The 19529-nt window shown below is 34.5% G+C and overlaps 1 protein-coding gene across 3 annotated transcripts in view; it reads left to right on the plus strand.

Moving 5' to 3' along the window:
• The window catches only part of ngfb (nerve growth factor b (beta polypeptide)), a 33156-nt gene extending 16770 nt beyond the window's left edge, over nt 1-16386 (plus strand). For all 3 annotated transcript variants that reach the window (XM_026266241.1, XM_026266242.1, XM_026266243.1), the window contains 2 exons: nt 13958-14070; nt 15099-16386. In XM_026266241.1, coding sequence (XP_026122026.1) covers nt 13958-14070; nt 15099-15712 — 727 coding nt within the window. In that variant the 3' untranslated portion in view covers nt 15713-16386. The remainder of the gene's footprint in view (nt 1-13957; nt 14071-15098) is intronic.
• The last annotated feature ends 3143 nt before the right edge of the window (nt 16387-19529 follow it).

The raw sequence follows: 19529 nt of genomic DNA on the forward strand, positions 1-19529 counted from the left end.
ACATCAAAACTAAATAATTTAATTGTAAATAAAGAAAGTAAATAAATTAAATGGTTACAAAAAAAATTCTGTCAAAAAATGCGGTTGTTTTGAACTTTCATTAAAAAAAATCTCAGTTTCCTCAAAAATGTGAAGCAGCACTACTGTTTTTATCATTGGTAATAATAAAAAATGTTTTTGTGAGCAGCAAATTAGCATATTAGAATGATTTCTGAAGGATAGTGTGACACTGAAGCCTGTTGTAATAATGTTAAATATTCAATTTTTTTTTAAATCACAGAATTAACTTAGAAATAGAAAATAATTATTTTCAATTGTAGTAATTACAGTTTTGTGTGTGTGTGTGTGCGCATGTTTTTGTGACATATCAGGACACAACTCTGTATAATGACATGGGTATGACACAGGTATTACAAGGAGAGGGTGACTTATGAGGACATAAGCCATGCCCCCATTTTTCAAAACGCTTATAAATCATACAGAATGAGTTTTTTTGAGAAAGTAAAAATGCACAAAGTTTCCTGTGAGGGTTAGGGTTAGGTGTAGGGTTGGTGAATGGCGATAGAATATACAGTTTCTACATTATAAAAACCATTACGCCTATGGGATGTCCCCATTTTTCACAAAAACAAACATGTGTGTGTGTGTGTGTGCGTGTGTGTGTTTTGACACACACACACACACACATAACATAAACACACACACACACACATAAATGCACATAAATGCAACCTTGGTGAACACATGATAAATCTTACCGACCCTAAACTTTTGAACTTTACGTCCTACATTTTTTTATTTTTTTTTATTTTAGCAAACCTAGTTTATTTATGCATGTTTCATGCATTTGTATTACTCAAGATATCTATATGCTTTGTGTTGTAAAAATATTTTCATAATTTTTCAGAATTTATTGATTTTTTTAAAGGATCAAATTAGGTTGTAAAATGTGGCTGCTGGTTTTGTAAAGGGAACTCTGAGTAATTCAGAATGAAAGTAAATACTCTAAAGACAAGTGACGATTGTAATTAGTTGTGTGTATGAGGACATTGTAAAATCAAAAGCTGCTTCCCAACTTCTGTCCTTATGCTTTGAAATATTTATCGAGGCCCGTCAGGTTCTTTAAAACTGGTCATAACTTTCAAATTTTAACATCTGCCAACACGTTCTCACAAAAGGAAAAAATTTCCATTTGGCCTGAAATTCAAGAACTAAACAAAGGGGGAAAACTTGACTTGCTGTCTTGCCACAAACCCTCACAAGATATCACTCTCTTTGGGATTTTAGTCCACCTGCCCCCTTTCCCACAACCATCCGAGTCTTTTCAGAGGGGTTTATGGTATCAGCCTTGAGGGGCTTATTGGTGATGACCCTGGGCCTTCCTCCTTTGAGCCAGGGATTACCTGAAGAATAACAAGAGAAATGGGTGAGAAAATCTGTGAAAGCAAACACCCAGAGAGCGAGAGGTGAAGGGGGACTGAGAGGTGATTATCAAGGCTCAGGCTAAATAGAAATTAACAGCTGGATTTGCAATGTCAAAATGGTTTCAAGAGGTTTTTGAAAGAAGGACTGAAGGGGCACAGAAGGAAAAAAAACTTTGTTTACCGTATGATAAATTTCAGGCATGTGCTAAATGGGATTTGTGTGTTCTTGGGAGTTTTAAGCGAGTGTAAAAGGCAAGGGTAATTGCTGTCTCGTTTCCCTTTGAAGAACACAGAGACAGAGTTTTAAAGTGTCCTAACATGTGGTTTCAATTCAAAGGCACTCCAATAAATAGCACTCTAAATGTATGCCGTCAGTTCCCATACCATTCTAAATCTGATTTTCGATGTAAACTATCCAGCATATTTACCATTTCTCCTCCAAATAGTTTCCAGAGATGCAGGTGTTTGCTTGTGAAATATTCTCTGACACATCCTTTTATGCCGCGCTCTGTAAACTATAGGGACGTGTTGGAGACCTTTATCTCAGACTTGGATCGCCGCCAGCATCGTTCGCTCTTTCCAACCTGGTGGATTCTGTTGCTTCAGGATGCTGTTTTCAAGGACTTGAACTTCTAATTCCCTTGCAGCTTAGTTCTCAAACCTGACATAACAAGTTGGTACTGTAGTTTCTGTAATTGTGGTGTCATGTCTTGTTCTGTGGTAATGATGTCAGTGGAATGCACCTGTAGGGAAAGAATTAAAAGGATCATTATATCTGAGGAAGACGAACCATTCACTCCCGGTAGTGGTGGGCGGTATGATCAAATGACTACGTTTTTAGAACACAGTAATTATATATATCAACTTACAGTGATTTTTTTTAGTATAGTTTTTTTTTAGTAAAAGTGTTTTAGAAAATAAATAATTTCTTTTATTCAGAAAGGATGAATTAAATTGACTGGAAGTGACAGCAGCACTTTTACATTGTTCTACTTGTCAAAGAATCCTTATAAAATTATGTCAGTGTGTATAAATATATTTAGCAGCACAACTGCTTTCAACATTAATGGTAATAAAAGCAGCAAATCAGCTTATTAGAATGATTTCTGAAAGATCACGTGACTGGAGTAATGATGCTGAAAATTCAGATTTGCATCACATACATACATTTACTTTTTTTTAAATATATTCAAAAAGAAAACAGTTATTTTAAATGTCAAAATATTCACCTTTTAACTGTATTTTTTGATCAATTAAATGCATTCTTGTTAAGCATAAGACTTTTTTTTTTTACTTTAGATTATACATATTTGTATAATCTAATTAACTAAAGCATTTATTTGACTTATTTTCTGTTTTTTTTTTTTTATAGGCAATTAAAAAAAAAATCACATTACATTTTACTCCCTACAGTTAAATCTGATAGAATGAGTAAAATTTGGAAGCATCATAAGATAAACTGTATGAAACAAAGTCATAAGTATTTAAATATTTAAGATTTATTTCTAGCCACTTATTCACTCAGATCAATTTTAATGTAGTCAGCACAATTCTGAGAAAATGATCATATGACCCTTTGTTCATAAATTTAGATGTTATTGCTTCCACTGAGCAAAATATGCTCTAGGGAACATTCTTAAATCATACTAGAGAATATAATTTAACATTTTATTATTTTATGGAGTAAAGGTTTCAACTCGAATTGCTCAATTGTTGTTTGGCACTTATCTACAGTATCTATATCAATATTTTTACAATCAAGTGTATAGAGTCACACCGCCCAGTCATCACACTTCCACTTTAAGAGTAATTTGATCAGACTCTTCTCGGAGAATGTGGTTTAACAACGATACCACTTTATAACAAGATAAGTATGTTGTTTATTGCAGGAAGACAGCGTTTTATAACCTTTTGCACACTTAAAATGCTTTTACATTGAGGTTTTTCAGTTCCTATGAACAGGTCTTACATTTCCTACTTTATCTTTAGATACTGTAAGCGGCTTCCTTGGAACACTAGGAAGAACGTGACCCTTTTATCTGAGAAATCACATTTGTCTTAGCACGTGTTCTTGCCATCAATCAATCAACATTGCCTGCCTTCATTTCCTGTAGCTCCAGAGTGATTAGCCACATGGCATTCAGCCCATGAGCAAAGATGGCAAATTTAAATCACGCATGCAGCAGCCATTTAAATGAATGGGATTGCTAACAAATAGCTTTCTCCAGGTATTACAGACCACCTTTCATTTAGTTTGCTGTCATGTTTGTGGAGAGAGGGAACGTGGTTGAAGTTCGCAAGATGACGGAAGTTAGCAAGACAGCTGAAATCACTTACAGCACCTTTTAAGCCCTGTTTATTTTACTTGTGGAAGAATGATCTTTTCCAATGTGACAAGGATTTATTTTCACCATCCTAACATTGGAACAAATTTCAATATTTAGAGCGGCTGAGGACAGTTGTATACATCCACCATGAAGCCCAGTGTAAATCAGAACATCTGGGAGGAACGGGGCTGTGAAGAAAACGGCTCGAGCAGGGATTGGCCAGAGGAGCACTAACTTCAGCACGCAGCCCCGGGCTCAGGGCAAAGCCGGGCTGTTTGATCATGACAGATTCACAACATGCTCAGCCCTTTTTTTTCAAACTCGTTTTCACTCGTGACTTGTTGATAGATGATTTAACTTCACTCTGTTGTCAGGGGTGAAGAAACTTCACTTAGATGTTAAAGGCAGCATAAGCATGTATTATTTTTCATATTTAATTAATTGTGTGTGTGTTTTCTAAATATATGAGCCTTTACTAGCATTTTTTATGCATCCAGAATAAAAGTAATAATTTATTTTAAAGAAGAAAGAAAAAATATACTGACACCAAACATTTGAATTGTGGTATTGTTACAAAAGGTTTCTATTTTGGATAAATGCTGTTCTTTTTAACTATTTAATCATAAAATAATCCTGAAAAAAGTATCACATGTTCCAAAAAATATTAAGAAGCACACCTGTTAATAAATCAGCATATTAGAATGATTTCTGAAGGACACGTGACACTGCAGACTGGAGTAATAAGGTTAGAAATTCAGCTTTGCATCAAAGGAATACATTTAATTTTAAAGTATATTAAAATAGAAAAACATTATTTTAAATTTGAATAATATTTCACAACTTAATTTTACAATTTTCCCAGTATTTTTTGTATCAAATAACTACATAATTAGGGACAATGATTTTAGTATTTTTGTATTACTTTTACAATTTCTTTTTTTGTTTTTTATTTGTACAATGAAAAAATTATATATAACATTTTTATTGTTATTTTTATTTGTAAAATTCCATTATTTTAGGTAATATTTAAATTAAAAAGTTTAATCAAACTCTCTCAGTGAAAGATGGGCAAAAGGCCAAAATGATGTGTTCTTAAACAGTTTGACAGCTTAGAGATGATACAGAAATGTTATTTAGTTCACGTGCAGTGGAATTGGCTTCCGAGACAGTAACTTTGTCTGTTTCTGAGGTTTATTTCGAGTGTAGCCATAAACAAGTCTGAGGCCAAATCTCACAAATCCCTACGACCAGAGGTATCAAGTCTACATTCCAAAACAGTTGCTGTTCTCCACCCATAATAATTAGTCTAAAGAAGCATCAGTCCGTCTGTACGCTGTCACAGCAGATACCAAACATGGTTTAAAGCCAGTGATGAGACTGTCCAGGTGAAACCCATGTGCTGCAGCAGTTTCTTTAAATACCATTCGTGTCTGTGTTCTCCAGCCATGGAGAGAGATGTTTTCGTGACTGCAAGGGTTAGAATGTTGAAGTGTTTATTTCAGGACCATTAACAATTCATACTTAACTGTTCCTGATGTCATTTAGCTCTTTTACTGGCATCCAGAGCCTTATTCAGACTTGCTTGTAAAGTTGTCCTCACCTGCCAAAAGTGTTGAAACAATGTAAATACAGTATGTCTTTTGTCCTGGCAAAGGTCTTCTGCACTGCTTTCAAAGACGAGACACTGAACTATTTGGGCTAAAACATTCCGATTCAGAAAATGCAATCATTGTTCACGTGTATTTTTGCATTAATTTGCAAGTTGTTTTGGATAAATATGGAACCCTTTTTCCACTATGGAAATAATTTGACAGTTGATTTTTTTAATGTCAAAATCTGTTTTCAAAAGTTTTCATATCAGAATTCTGAGAATTAGTATATTACATCTTGCTATTCTGACTTTTTTTTCTTTCAGAATTGTTTGTTTACATCTTGCAATTCTTACTTTATAACTTCTCGGAAATCTGAATTTACATCATGGAATTCTGGCTTCTTCCCCCCTCAGAATTCTGAGTTTACATCTTGGAATTCTGGCTTTTTTCCCACCTCAGAATTCTGAATTTACGTCTTGGAATTCTGGCTTATTTCGCCCTTCAGAATTCTGAATCTACGTCTTGGAATTCTGTTTTTTTTTCCTCCTCAGAATTCTGAATTTACGTCTTTGAATTCTGGCTTTTTTCGCCCTTCAGAATTCTGAATATACGTCTTGGAATTCTGTTTTTTTTTCCTCCTCAGAATTCTGAATTTACGTCTTTGAATTCTGGCTTTTTTCGCCCTTCAGAATTCTGAATATACGTCTTGGAATTCTGTTTTTTTTTCCTCCTCAGAATTCTGAATTTACGTCTTTGAATTCTGGCTTTTTTCGCCCTTCAGAATTCTGAATTTACGTCTTGGAATTCAGACTTTTTTCTCAGAATCCTGTTCCACCATGGAACAAAAAACAAAGTAACTGTGATTTTATCACACAATTCTGCCTTTTTTGCTCACAGTTGCAACTTACAAGTTGATATTTCACAATTGTGAGATAAAAAGTCACAGTTACTTTAATGTTTATTTCATGGTGGAAACATAAAGAATTGTGAGATGTAAATTCAGATGGTGAACTAGGGTGAACTATTCCTGTAAGTGATTGCATGTTTTTAACAGACAGAAAAAAGCCTGAAATGTATACTAACAAGAACATTGTGCATTTATACATTAACGCTTGGGTTAATTAAGTATAACCTACTTTAGTCACGTATATGTTGACATGTATAAAAAATAAGGTCTTGAAATTATGTGAAGAGCCTTTTTAGTCTCTAGTTCTGCTACTCAAAGGGAAATATTTCAGCTTGTTCTTAAACCTACCAAGACCTCCTGATTCTGGTCAGAAGATCCAGCACATCTGTTTTAGATTGAAATAGCCTGACAGAAGTGGTCAGATTTAGGTATCTTTGCCTTCATGCCTGTGATTTCTCCATAGTTACTCAACAGCAGTAATTCAGTAATTGGCAAGCTTACACCTCTACACAGAGAAACAGGAAGGGTGTCGAGAAAATTGGACCATTGACAGTTGGTTTAAATTGCCTGCTATTATGTTTTTAAAGCATGGCTTCTACAAAATAATGTCCAGAGGCCAAACAAGAGAAAATCTCAGGCTCTGGATTCCAAGCAAGCCGGAGCTAGCCGACAGCATGCAATTCTACAGAAGCATTCACATGGCCAGAAGCATCAATACAATTTTTTTTTCTCAATTAGTTGTCGGTTAGATAGCTGACTCTTAGTTTGTGCAAGCAAATTTACTAAAACAACATAATTTATAAGACTTAAGGCATTGGTGATGTATTTGAATGGATTCCCTCACAAAAGCATTTCCTGTTTAGTTATTTTGCTTTTGAGTTAAAACCTTGTTCTACTCCATGTTTTTGACAGCTCCTACTAACATTATAATTGGCCACGCCCATATGAAGTGACATCACGCATGACAATCAGGTCTCATGTTTAAAATCTGATGGAATTTAAATAATGTAAATTATAATAATGTAAAATAAAAAATATTTTAATAAAACAGTTTTTAATTAATTAATTTTAATTAATTAAATAAAAAATTATGTCTAAATAAAAATATTTAACTTAATTTGTTAAAAATGTCTAAAAAAAATATTTAACGCAGGGTTATCATGGAGTTTTGTAAATCATAAATCGTGAATTTTAAATATTTTATAATTTTTTATGTTTTTTATTCATATAATGGTTCATAATGTTAAATTAAAAATAGTTTTTATAATACTACTACTTCTAATAATAATAATAATAACAGCATAATCTATCTATAAAAATGTCAATTTTATATAATTAAATTTTTTTTTAAATAAGTAATACGTTTTTAAATAAGTAATAAGGTGTAAATATTTTTAGTATTTTGTCATTTTAAATTGTTTCTTATATAGTAAACAATTATAATGATAAAAAAAATTTAAGACCTTTTTCATTAAAGAAAATGTTTTATAAATATATTAATAAACAGGAGTCTCAAAAATGAGAATTTGTCTCTGGTGTAAAAATAGTGTGTGATGTAATGTGTTTCTTATATGTTACAGAAAATTACTGTAAATGAAAAATAGAATAATTAATTAATTATAAAAATAAATAAACAAGATCATCATGTAGTCTTGGGTTAAGTATCTGATAGTAACACACCTGAGTGATTGCTGAATTTCAATGAATGCTGAGATATTGGAAATCCAAACAACAAAAATAATTTTGTGAAAAACAGTTCTTTAACTTCCTTTTTATTTTTGTACTCAAGCTCAGTTCAAAACACATATTACAATTAGACAAATCATGTCAAAGAATCATGTGAGAAGAAAAGAAATATGCTTAATATAAATTACTTACATAACTTAATAATGAACCTTTTTAATGGTCTCAAAGTTTCACAAATGTAGTCCATACTCTTACATGATATGATTTCAGTGCAATTTGGCAGTTTTTAAAAATGCGTTCTCATACTTTTTATGCACTGAAATGTTTTTCAGGTTTTTTTAATTTTGGAAAGTGCAAATCTGGCAAGCTTGACAGGAACATCTTGTCTGCCTGTTGTGCATGTAAATAAACATTAGAGCACAGTTATATATTTTTCTATCCTGCAGTCCTTGTTACTTAGATTTAGCTTCTACACAGAGTAAAAATCAGTAAATTTAGCCAGAAGTCATAACACAGCGAGGGGGGCCCAAACAGGGCTGTCCCAAACGCTAACACTCCCATTGTGGTCCAAGTAACTGATGTAACTTCTGTTTCTCATTGAGAGAATTTGTTGAAATAGTTTAATTACACAGCTGGTGGTTTGGAGAAGTGCAGAGGAGATCTGGCGTTTTACGCCTGGGAGATGTGAGTAATAATATTTTAACATTGATGTCTTCACATTTGAGCGCTCAGACTCTTTCTCTTGTGGGAAAAGTCAACCTGTTTTCTTTACTCTGAAAACAAAAGAGAGTCTCAGTGGTGTTTTTGGAAAGGAAACAGAAGATATTCATTATGAGACCATTGATGCTGTTCACACACATCTTAATTTTATGCACAGAAAACCTCTACCAATCCAGCAGCTGTTAATGAGTGGCCAATATTTTAATTGATGCCATTTACTGAATGTCTGCTTTCATTGTTTTTGACATTATTTATACTATATTTTTCTTTGAGACTGTTCTTAAGTGAACTTAACGGGATCAACAAGATGGATATCTTGAGAGAGTTTCGGGTCAGTAGACACCCTATCACTCCAGGGCTGTGTTCTGCTATTTATCTTCTCAGTCTGTAAAAATAGGGCACAAGGTAGGCCTATTGTATTAATATGAAGGAATGATTTTTCACAGGGTGTTTTGCATATATTTTGAATTATGCACAGCATTATCTGCATTTAGGGTTTAAGGAAATAACTTAACTTGTAGCACCTTTTCTATTTTCATTTTTTTAAACCCCATTGCATTCAAATGCAATCATACACATTTGGTTTTCTGTGATGTATTGAATAGTGTTGTGGTGCATTTACAACATCTCCACAGTAACGTTATCTGGTTTGCTGATTTGGATTAGGTTCTATCTAAATGATTTGTGATAGTGTTGGAAGCATCATATAGCATTGGTCAAAAGTTATAAACAAATGGGTAATGGTTTGGAATGTATGCCCTCATTTTCCAGCATTTAGAAATTTACAGCTGCGATGGAGTTACATTACAGCCAATGTTGCAATAGTTTTCATTATATGTTAATTAAAATGTAAATTCTAATAAATATTTTAATAAATTGTTAGTTGTAAATGGTTTCTGTTAATATTCAATGAAAAATATACATATATTTTTAGAAATATATTTTATATGGAATAATTCATTCATAATTACACCACCATTCAAAAATTTCGATCCGTACAATTTCTATTTTTATTTTCAAAAGTATCCTATGCTCATTAAGGTTGCATAAATATAGTAAAAGCAATAATATTATTAAATAATATTACAGTTTACAATAACCGTTAATGTAATTACAAATTGTAGTTTATTTCTGTAATGCAAAGCTGTATTTTCAGCATCATTACTCCAGTCTTCAGTGTCACACGATCCTTCAGAAATCATTCTCATATGCTGATTTGGTGATCAAGAAACATTTCTTATTATCTTTGATGAACAGAAAGTTTAAAACATAGAAATAGAAATGTCTTCTAACATTATAAATGTCTTTCAATCAACAAATTGCTGAATAAAAGTATTACAAAAATAATAAAAAATAATAATAAATTAATGATAAATAAATTTGAATGATTGTGTATGTAATTAAATAATAATTTTCAAAAATTGTTAAAAAGAATTGTTAGGGCATGCACTGTGTCAGTGAACAAAAAAAAAAAATTCATTGTTGAGCCATACTTCTTTTGATTCTCTCTCTAAATGTGATTCTCTGGAGCTTGTATAAACTTGATAAATAGATTTGGACTTGACTAAACTTTAACTGTCATATCAATTCATCATTGCAAAGAGACAAAATGTAAGCATTTTAGGCGGTTCTGGGAGAGGCCTGAGCACCTGTCTGATACAATAGCCTGAGCATTACACTGTGTACCGCACACATACAGCCTCTGGCTACTCGCTCTGACAGAGGAAGTGATGTGTGTGCATTCCGCTGTGATGACCTGTCCTCACAGGAAGAGCTACTTCATCTTGATCATGTTGACCTGCTGGGTGGCTGTTTGCAGAACACTATGCACTGCTGTGTGCATTCAACTGTACGACTTGTGCTCAGAGTATGTTATTCAGTTTTTACATGACATATTCTTTTTATCCTTTTGACACATATTCAAGGATTCGAGGTTATTTCACTGTTAATTTAGGGTCTTTATACTCGTAGATCTTGTATATCAAGGAATAGTTCACCCAAAAGGAAAATTTGAATGGGTGTCATCAGAATTAGTCCAAACACAAGAAATCTACACCACTCCTGACCATCAGTTAATGTCTTACAAAGTGGAAATCTGCATTTGTTTGTAAGAAACAAAACCATCATTAAGATGTTTTTCTAACTTCAAACCGCCACTTCCGGCTAAAATTAGTTCCCTATCCATAATATTGCTTTCTCCAGTGAAAAAGTCATACTGCTCAAGTACTGCTTGCAAGTGAAAACAGTCCATAACAGTTTTAAATTAATAGACTGGTGGACTTTGATGTGAAGAGACCGTTTAAGATAAAACGTCTTAGTGATGAATTTGTTTCTTACAAACGTTCAGCTTTTCACTTTAAAATACGTTAATTGACAGTGATGTGGATTACTTGTGGATTATTGTGACGTTCTTATCAGTTGTTTGGACTCTTGCTCTGACGGCACCCATTCACTGCAGAGGATACATTGGTGAGCAAGTGATGCTACATTTCACCAAATCTGTTCCCATGAATAAACAAACTTACATATTGGATGTCCTGATGGTGAGTAAATTCAAATCAAATTATTATTTTATGGTGAACTATTCATTTAATTATGTATGTACAATTATGATAAATATTTGTTATAAATTATATATAATATATAATAAATATAATATTAGTTTCTGATAACCCTAACACTAACTTGGGCATGGATTTTAAGCCTGGATTTCTTTCATTAGAAAAGTATTAGCACACCTCGTCAGTGAGCAGCTTGATATCTGATATGTCTGGAGCACAAATTATGTTACTTACAAAAGTTTCAAACATAGGGTCAGGGGTTTGATCATGTTTCACATGTAAGGCATGCATGTATGTTTATGTCTAGTGAGATGAGATATGGAAATCTTTGTATAATTGCTAACAGGGTGTTTATGTGATGGTACAATAATGTCCAGTTCTATATCCAGAGCTGAATATATGGCCCCATCTGGATTCATCATCATCTGTTGTCAATAACACCGGCGATAATTCTTTCACACCATCTCATAACAGACCTCATACAGCCAGCCATCTGGATGTGTGTATGTGAGTGTGCTTGTGTGCATTATGTCCATGGTTGCTTGTATTAACAATCATAAATTTGTCAGGGAAACATTGATAAACTATATTGGTGGCATTGAAATACTTCAGTCATTAATTTTAATTGCTGTCATTGTGGCCAAGCGGTTTAAATAAATGTTCTTTATATCCTATCAAGTTTCCTTCTGTAATTATACAACTCATACTTATCCTGTATATGATTTATGATTTTCTCTTGGCAGATGATTAAACGAGTGGAAATTGTTGTAAACTTAAATTGAAGAAAGAGTTGGGGCCATTAAATAATAGAGACTAGGGCTATTTGTACAAAGCTACTTGGTGTGTGTGTGTGTGTGTGTGTGTGTGTGTGTGTGTGAGAGAGAGAGAAATTGTAAAAAAAGTAAATATAATATATATGAAAAAAAGATCAAATTAATAATTTATACTCATTTTAATTATATATTTAAAACTGTAAGATAAATTATAATACAACTTATTACAATTTATTTTATTCAGACATTCATTTTATATTTTTTAAAGAATATAACATTTGTAGAAAATAATTTGAAATGGTAAAACTAATGTCAGTGTGTGAAAGACACACACACACACACACACACACACACGCACACACACACACACAAATTAGTTTTACCATTTCAAATTATTTTCTACAAATATTATTATATATATGTGTGTGTGTGTGTGTGTGTGTGTGTGTGTGTGTGTGTTTGAGAAAATCGCCTTTAAAGTCGTCCAAATGAAGTCCTTAGCAATGCATATTACTAATCAAAAATTAGGTTTTTATATATGTATAGTAGAACAAAATATTTTTACAAAATATCTTCATGGAACATGAACTTTACTTAATATCAATGATTTTGGCATAAAAGAAAATTCTATAATTTTGACCCATACAGTGTATTGTGTGACTAAAGACCAAGTCCAGGGTCACCCTTATAACTGGTTTTGTGGTCCAGACACACACACACACACACACACACACACACACTATACTGTTTTGTGTAAAATATATATATTGGAATATGAGAAAATAATAATACATCTTTACTGTCATTCGTATACAGTTAGGTTGAGTTCATTTTATTGCCACTGTGAATTGAACCCATGCTTTTTCATATAGGTATTTTTCATCTGATAAGTTTCATCTGACCGGACTCTTTTTGGCAGGAAGGTCCGAATATGCCCATCGTTTCACCTCATCCTCGATGGCGATGATTCTCATTTTATGTAATGCCATGTGACAGCTTCCAGTGAAGCTATGTAGACTGTAGCACAAGTCTTCAGTGTGCACTAAAGGGGATGCTCCCTGTGCATGCACTACCAGTCCACAGGCCCAGGGCCAGCACAAAGCCACGCTTCATCCCTGAGCTCTGCCACACATGAGTGCTTAAAGAAAGCTGCCCTCCAGGAATCCATAGCCCTGTGGAGGCTGCAGATAAGGCCGTGCGTATGTGTGCTTCGAAAGAGCTCACATTACACACTGAAACCCTTGCCACCCAGGAACTGTTACCATATGAAAGCAGACTGTTTTGAAAGGAGAACACCGCCTGGCTCGGCTCTTTGTGTCAGCGCGATAACATCGGCTATGCCAGACGGAATGTGTTAAATTGTCTCTATAACAGCTAATGAGTTTGAGGTCAGTGGCTGAGGATTTCTTAGACCACCTCCGCACACAGAAAGGCTGCGATCCAAAGCTATTTTCTGGAGGTTTGTGTATGTTGTGGCAGTCGGATGGTTTGGGTGTGGGGTGTAAGTTGATGTGTGTCACATTTGGGTTTTGGTCTGTCTTGTTTGTCTGCGCGTGTCACGCTCAAGCAGTAATTTGACAGTGATTACAACATCACTAATGGAAGATGCTATTTATCCGCTGAAACATAGTCTGAAATGTGCATTTTTCTCCCAGCATTTCACCAATGGAAGGAATGTATTTGGGCGGATGAGGTGTTTCTCCCTGTAGGAAAGAAACAGGAGATCTTTTTAATATGACAAATGTTTTTCCTTGACGGCAGCGAGATGTCAATTTGAGATGTTTGTCTTCAGAAAAAAAGGCCTAATCTAACATATCTCCCCTCCTGGGTCTGGTGAATATTTTTTGTAAATCTGTCTGAATGAATTGATTCAATAGAGTCCAATGCTGCATGAGTGATACACATGTGGTAAATGGTAATTATATGAAATTACAGCTTGCTTCATGCTTTTCTGTACCTCTCTGCAGAGGAGCTGGAAGCAGAAGATGCCACGCTGGTCGATACATGTACCATGAGGAGCACAGGAGAGCTACGCTAAAGACAGACGGGAGAAAACAGTTCGCCTGGACACATTTCACAGGTAAACATACTCTTTTTCCTCTTTAGCACAAGATTACCTGTGGAAAGCACAGATATAAACCTATTTTCAGTTTTAAAAAGTCAAAGCTATGCCATGCTATAGTTTGTGGATGTTCAGGTTGTGCTGATACACATGTATGAGGGATTGCTACTGCTTGAATAGCTGTCAGTTAATGCCATATAGTCCTGGCTCCCAGATTCAATAAAAGTACCAAAAAGTCCATCGGACTGTAATTTGGATACGGTTCCATGGTACTACAGTAATTTTGGAGTGTACAGCTAATGCTAAAGAATTACAGTGAAATTTGTACATACCAAATATATTACCAATCTGATATCACTGTACTACAATAATGTCAAAATATCCAGTTGAAGAGACTATAAATCATTCTCTTGTTCAGTATTTTTGTTAAAATATTTATTACATTTGATAATCGATTCACAAAACTGTCTAACTAGGTTTTATATATCCACTAACACAGAAGATAAAAAATAATGTTAACAGAAAGTAGATTAGGTTTGACCATATGACCAATGGTATCTGAAAATATTTGGTATATACATATATAATATTAAATATTTATATTAAAAAGATTTTCAGCTACAGATGTATGTCTATATACGTATGTGTGTGTGTGCGTGTGTAAAATATAAGTATTTTAATATAAATATGATTATTTTAAATATACGAATCAGCTGGTATTACAAGTAGATAATACTCTTCTTTTACAGAATGAAACTGTAAACCTTTGACTATGCAGTAAGAAAAAATACTAACACTTAATCTGTTGTATATTATGTTTTGATGCCTGATTACACTACTTTAAAAGAAAAACATTTTTTTTTTGCAGCTTTATTGAGCTTTTTTAAAATTGTGTAAATCTACAGATTCAGCTATCATGTTGTTTATCTACCATTTTTTCACTGTATACATATCTGTATATATATCAGCCAAAGAAATCTGGCATCATATTTGTTTGCAAGTTATTCTGTGTGATGAAGGCTAACGTTAATCTATGCCGTACTCAGGTCACGTTGAGCCCATGCGGTGGTCCATGCTAGCCCTGCTGCTCTTGTCCTGCAGCCAGATGTTTGCCCAGCACCCAGGTGACATCTGTCCACAAAAAACCGACCACGGACAGCATGATGTCACGACAAACCCTGTGCCGACCGTGGATCCTAAACTCTTCAACAAGAGACGGTACCGCTCACCCCGCGTTCTGTTCAGCGAACAACCCCCCGACTCAGAGCCCGCTGGACACCAGACGAGGAGCAGGACAAAGAGGAAAGCAGGAGCACCTCAACACCGCGGAGTTTACTCTGTCTGCGAGAGCATTAGCACTTGGGAGGGAAATAAAACCAAAGCTACGGACATCTCGGGCAATGAGGTCACCGTCTTGCCTGATGTAATCATCAACAACTCCAAGAAAAAGCAGTACTTTTTTGAGACGACGTGCAACAGCGGGCGGACGGGAGGATCCGGGTGTTTGGGAATCGATGCACGCCATTGGAACTCGTACTGCACCAATTCACACACATTTGTGCGTGCGCTGACTTCATTCAAGAACCTGGTGGCCTGGAGACACATAAGAATCAATGTAGCTTGTGTATGTGTGCTGAGCCGAAAGTCTTGGAGACAATAACAAACTGGCTGCTTTTCAACACTCCAGTGAGTCTGTGATATCAGACTCATATTCCTCTATGTGATGGTGGACATTTTCCTTGTGCAAACCATTAATGACAACTTCTGACATAAAACAGACCATCTAAGGAGGATAAATGTGATGTGTTTTCGTCATAGGACACTACAATGGACTTTTTTCAGTTCTTTTTTAAGTCTTGTTAAGATAATTGTTTTCGATTGTAGCATTACAAGAACATGTACATTGTTGTGTGTGGTAACTGTTATTTATTAAACCGCATCATTATTGTCTAGTTGATTTTGTGCATATGAGGAGGTGAGGTCAATTTAAAGGAACATTTTGAGTTAAATAGATTTTTCGGTTCTGTAGAAGAAATAAAGTTGTATGGGTTTGGAACGACATGAGAGTGAGTAAACGATGACAGAAATTTCACTTTTGGATGAACTTATTGCCAATGTGACTTTAAAAGTAACCTAATTTACTAACTAACACATGTTCTTCCTGGTATTATTGATTGGTGCGCATTATTCCAAAGAAAATGAAAATGACTGAATGACTTTTATTTTTGGCTGATGTCACTAAGCCCCTCCAACCACTTGTCACCCTGTTAGCTCTTAATAGAGCATTTGTGTTGTTGGTTACCACAGAAGATAATTTGACATGAAAAATAAATATGAAGAAAAGAGTTGTTGTTTTTTTCCAGAGTGCACTTAATGAAGTCTTGTAGACAAGCATGAATAAATACTTACAAGGATAGTTCACCCAAAAAATGTATTTAGATACTTTAGATTTATTTTAATGCTGTATGACCTTTTTTTGGAGAGGTAAAAACACCCAAACATTGCATGTTAGCATGAAACACTAAATGGTTTAATAGAATTGTTTATCAACCAACTAAAAAAGTTAAACCCAGTTAACTTCACTTTGTGTTTGCTCAAGAATACCAGTTAAAAACATGGAAGGAAACCAGAATAACCAGAGGTTTACTGAGGTTACTGATTTAGAAAAATAGATCAATTTTACAGGTCAAATAAACTTAAGTTATAAGATAAATGACCTTTTTTTTCTTTTAAATGCTTGCCCACTAGGCGTCCAATGTAACTGCATTGTTATGAATATTTCACATTGTTCAGATTATTTTCTGTGGCCATCAACGGCATGCCATACTGTAGACAGAGCCAAATCAAGAATATTCCTTTAAATATTTTCCATTGTGCTGTAAGCCCAAAAAAGCAGTTGAGCTTTACAGGACAGCCTCAATTTAAGCTTTCGGGAATTAGTTGGGTTTTTTTTTCTGGATTTGATGTTAAAAAAAGCTGTGACTCAGACACGACCTCCAGCCATGTGGTAGAAAAACTAAATGGTCAGGGCAAATTTTGTCAGACACTTTAAGTAAGCCGGAAAGTTTGTTGAAACTGTTGGTGGGACCGACCTCACATCTCAACAGATGTGCCTCACACACATGGAAACGGGACCTACGCTGGAATGCATTAAACGTTCCCCTTCCAGACTAGAGGCTTCTACGCGATGCCTAAAGAAATGGCCTTCACAGTGAAAATCGTTAAAAAGCAATTCTAAAATCCACAAACAGGTGTGTCACTCCAATCAGACTTTGAATACATTTGTTTAGGCAGCATGTGGAAGTCTTAAAAAAACAGATGGAGAGCAGCCTGTGAGACCCACCTCAGGTTTGATTGTGTAAACAGAGGGAGACCACATGCCAAAGGTCAGGTGCACGGCCAAATGATGAGGTCATGTCTGGAAGCCTGAAAGCCACAGGTCTGCAAGGTCAGACGTCAAAGTTTGGGTGGAATAATCAACAGGATTGTTAGGTTTATGTCACATAACCCATGAGGTCCTTCATCAGCACTTGTTTGTTTAGCGATATAGTGCGGGTCAAGTAAAAGGGTCATCATTTCAAACAAAGTCACTTTCACACAACCATTTGCTCTCATTAGAAGAGGATGTTTTGTGATCAAAAGTTATTTTCAAACAGCTCTGTGTACTCTGTGAAGAATGAGAGAGAATTTTCCTCACGCTCATGTTAATGGAACAAACAAGCTTGTCTATAATTGTTTGTAGGACAGCTCCCTATGGAGAATCTGTTGTGACAAATCCAAGAGAGCCCCTTTTGTTTAATTCACAAAGAATATTAACGAGATTAATGAAATGTGGATGGTAGATACTGACACACTGTGGAGATTTCAAACAAGGCTACGGCCACCCCTCCGTGTGCGTACTACACGGATTTATAATCTTCAGAAAGGCTTAAGATTCATTAATTACATTCACATAAAAATATCAAAGTATTAATCGAGAGATAACAGTGAAATAATTTATCTTAAGCAATAAGTTGTACAGTAAACAACGTGGACGGACCAATTAAAAAACAAACAATAGTCGCCCTCTAGTGGTTCATTCCCAAATCTACAATGGATGAGGATATTAGGCCTATTTAATGTTGCTATTCTCTTCTGTTATAGTATGAATGAGTGCCTTTTTTCTTTTTGTGTAAAAATAAGATTCCAGATGTTATGTCACGCAATGTTACTTGCCATTTGGCCCGTTGTTGAACAATATTGACAGAACACGTGTTTTTAGTATACATATTTTTTCACTAGAGGGAGCACTGCTATTACAATCTTACACTATGTTGTTTAAATTAACGTAATATAATTAATCATATACTAAGTACCTATATTAAATATCACATGTCCTGATTTCATTGCAGCTTTATAGAAGGCCGTTTATTCAAGGGTTTACTTGATTCATAGGGAAAAAAACCTGAGATAACATTTGAATTATTTTTTTAAATATATTATTTCCGCTTTGATATTAATCAGAGATGACCACAATAAATCCCTTAATAAAACTAAAACAATTATAAAATAAAGAAATATATAAAACAAAGAAATATAAAACATTACTAATATGTTGGGGTAATTTTAAAATATGTTATTCTTTTTAGATTCATATCAGTGTCATAAAGTCTACACTGTGTCCTGGATGTATTTGAAAACCATACTTAGATTTTGCTGGCTGTATAATCATGAACTCAGATGATGGTCAAAGCCAAGAGTGTTACTCAGACATTATGTTTTATAAACCTAGCTGGCCATTGTACTTTGAGAGATGGGTTGTGTTTTGACATCATGTATTAAAGTATTTTAAAGTTTATACAAAAAAGGTTAAGGTCAAAGACTATCACCAAAGTAAATATAACCTAGTTATATAATTTATGTATAATGTAGAGGCTGGGTTTTACATGTAAAAATACATGAACCCTCATGGGTTTGAATAAATACAGTAAAACGACAGCCTCTCCTGAAAATGTGGGAAAGATTTTAAGATCATCAGCTAAGTGAGTCGAATTTGACCTCGAACTTGCAGACAATGGCATCCTCTCACCAATGAGATGACAGTGATTGTGACTGATGTGTTGTGCAGTGAGACAAACCTTATGAAAGAGACTCAATAATGAATACCCTGAATGTCTGACCACATCATGAAGGCGTTGTAAATTACACCATAGGTTCAACATAATGCCTGAAAGCAATTCTGAAAACAATGTATTTTGTGTGTACATGCAGATCCCATCTTTTAAAAAAAGTTTTTATTGCGATTTATATATAGTCTATGTATCTATCTATCTATCTATCTATCTATCTATCTATCTATCTATCTATCTATCTATCTATCTATCTATCTATCTATCTATCTATCTATCTATCTATCTATCTATCTATCTATAACCATAGCTGGACCACTGGGCGGTGCTGATCCGCGTGCGCGCTCTAGCTCTCTCTCTCTCTCTCTC

This window comes from Carassius auratus, chromosome 6 (assembly GCF_003368295.1).
Source record: "Carassius auratus strain Wakin chromosome 6, ASM336829v1, whole genome shotgun sequence".
NCBI lineage: Eukaryota > Metazoa > Chordata > Actinopteri > Cypriniformes > Cyprinidae > Carassius > Carassius auratus.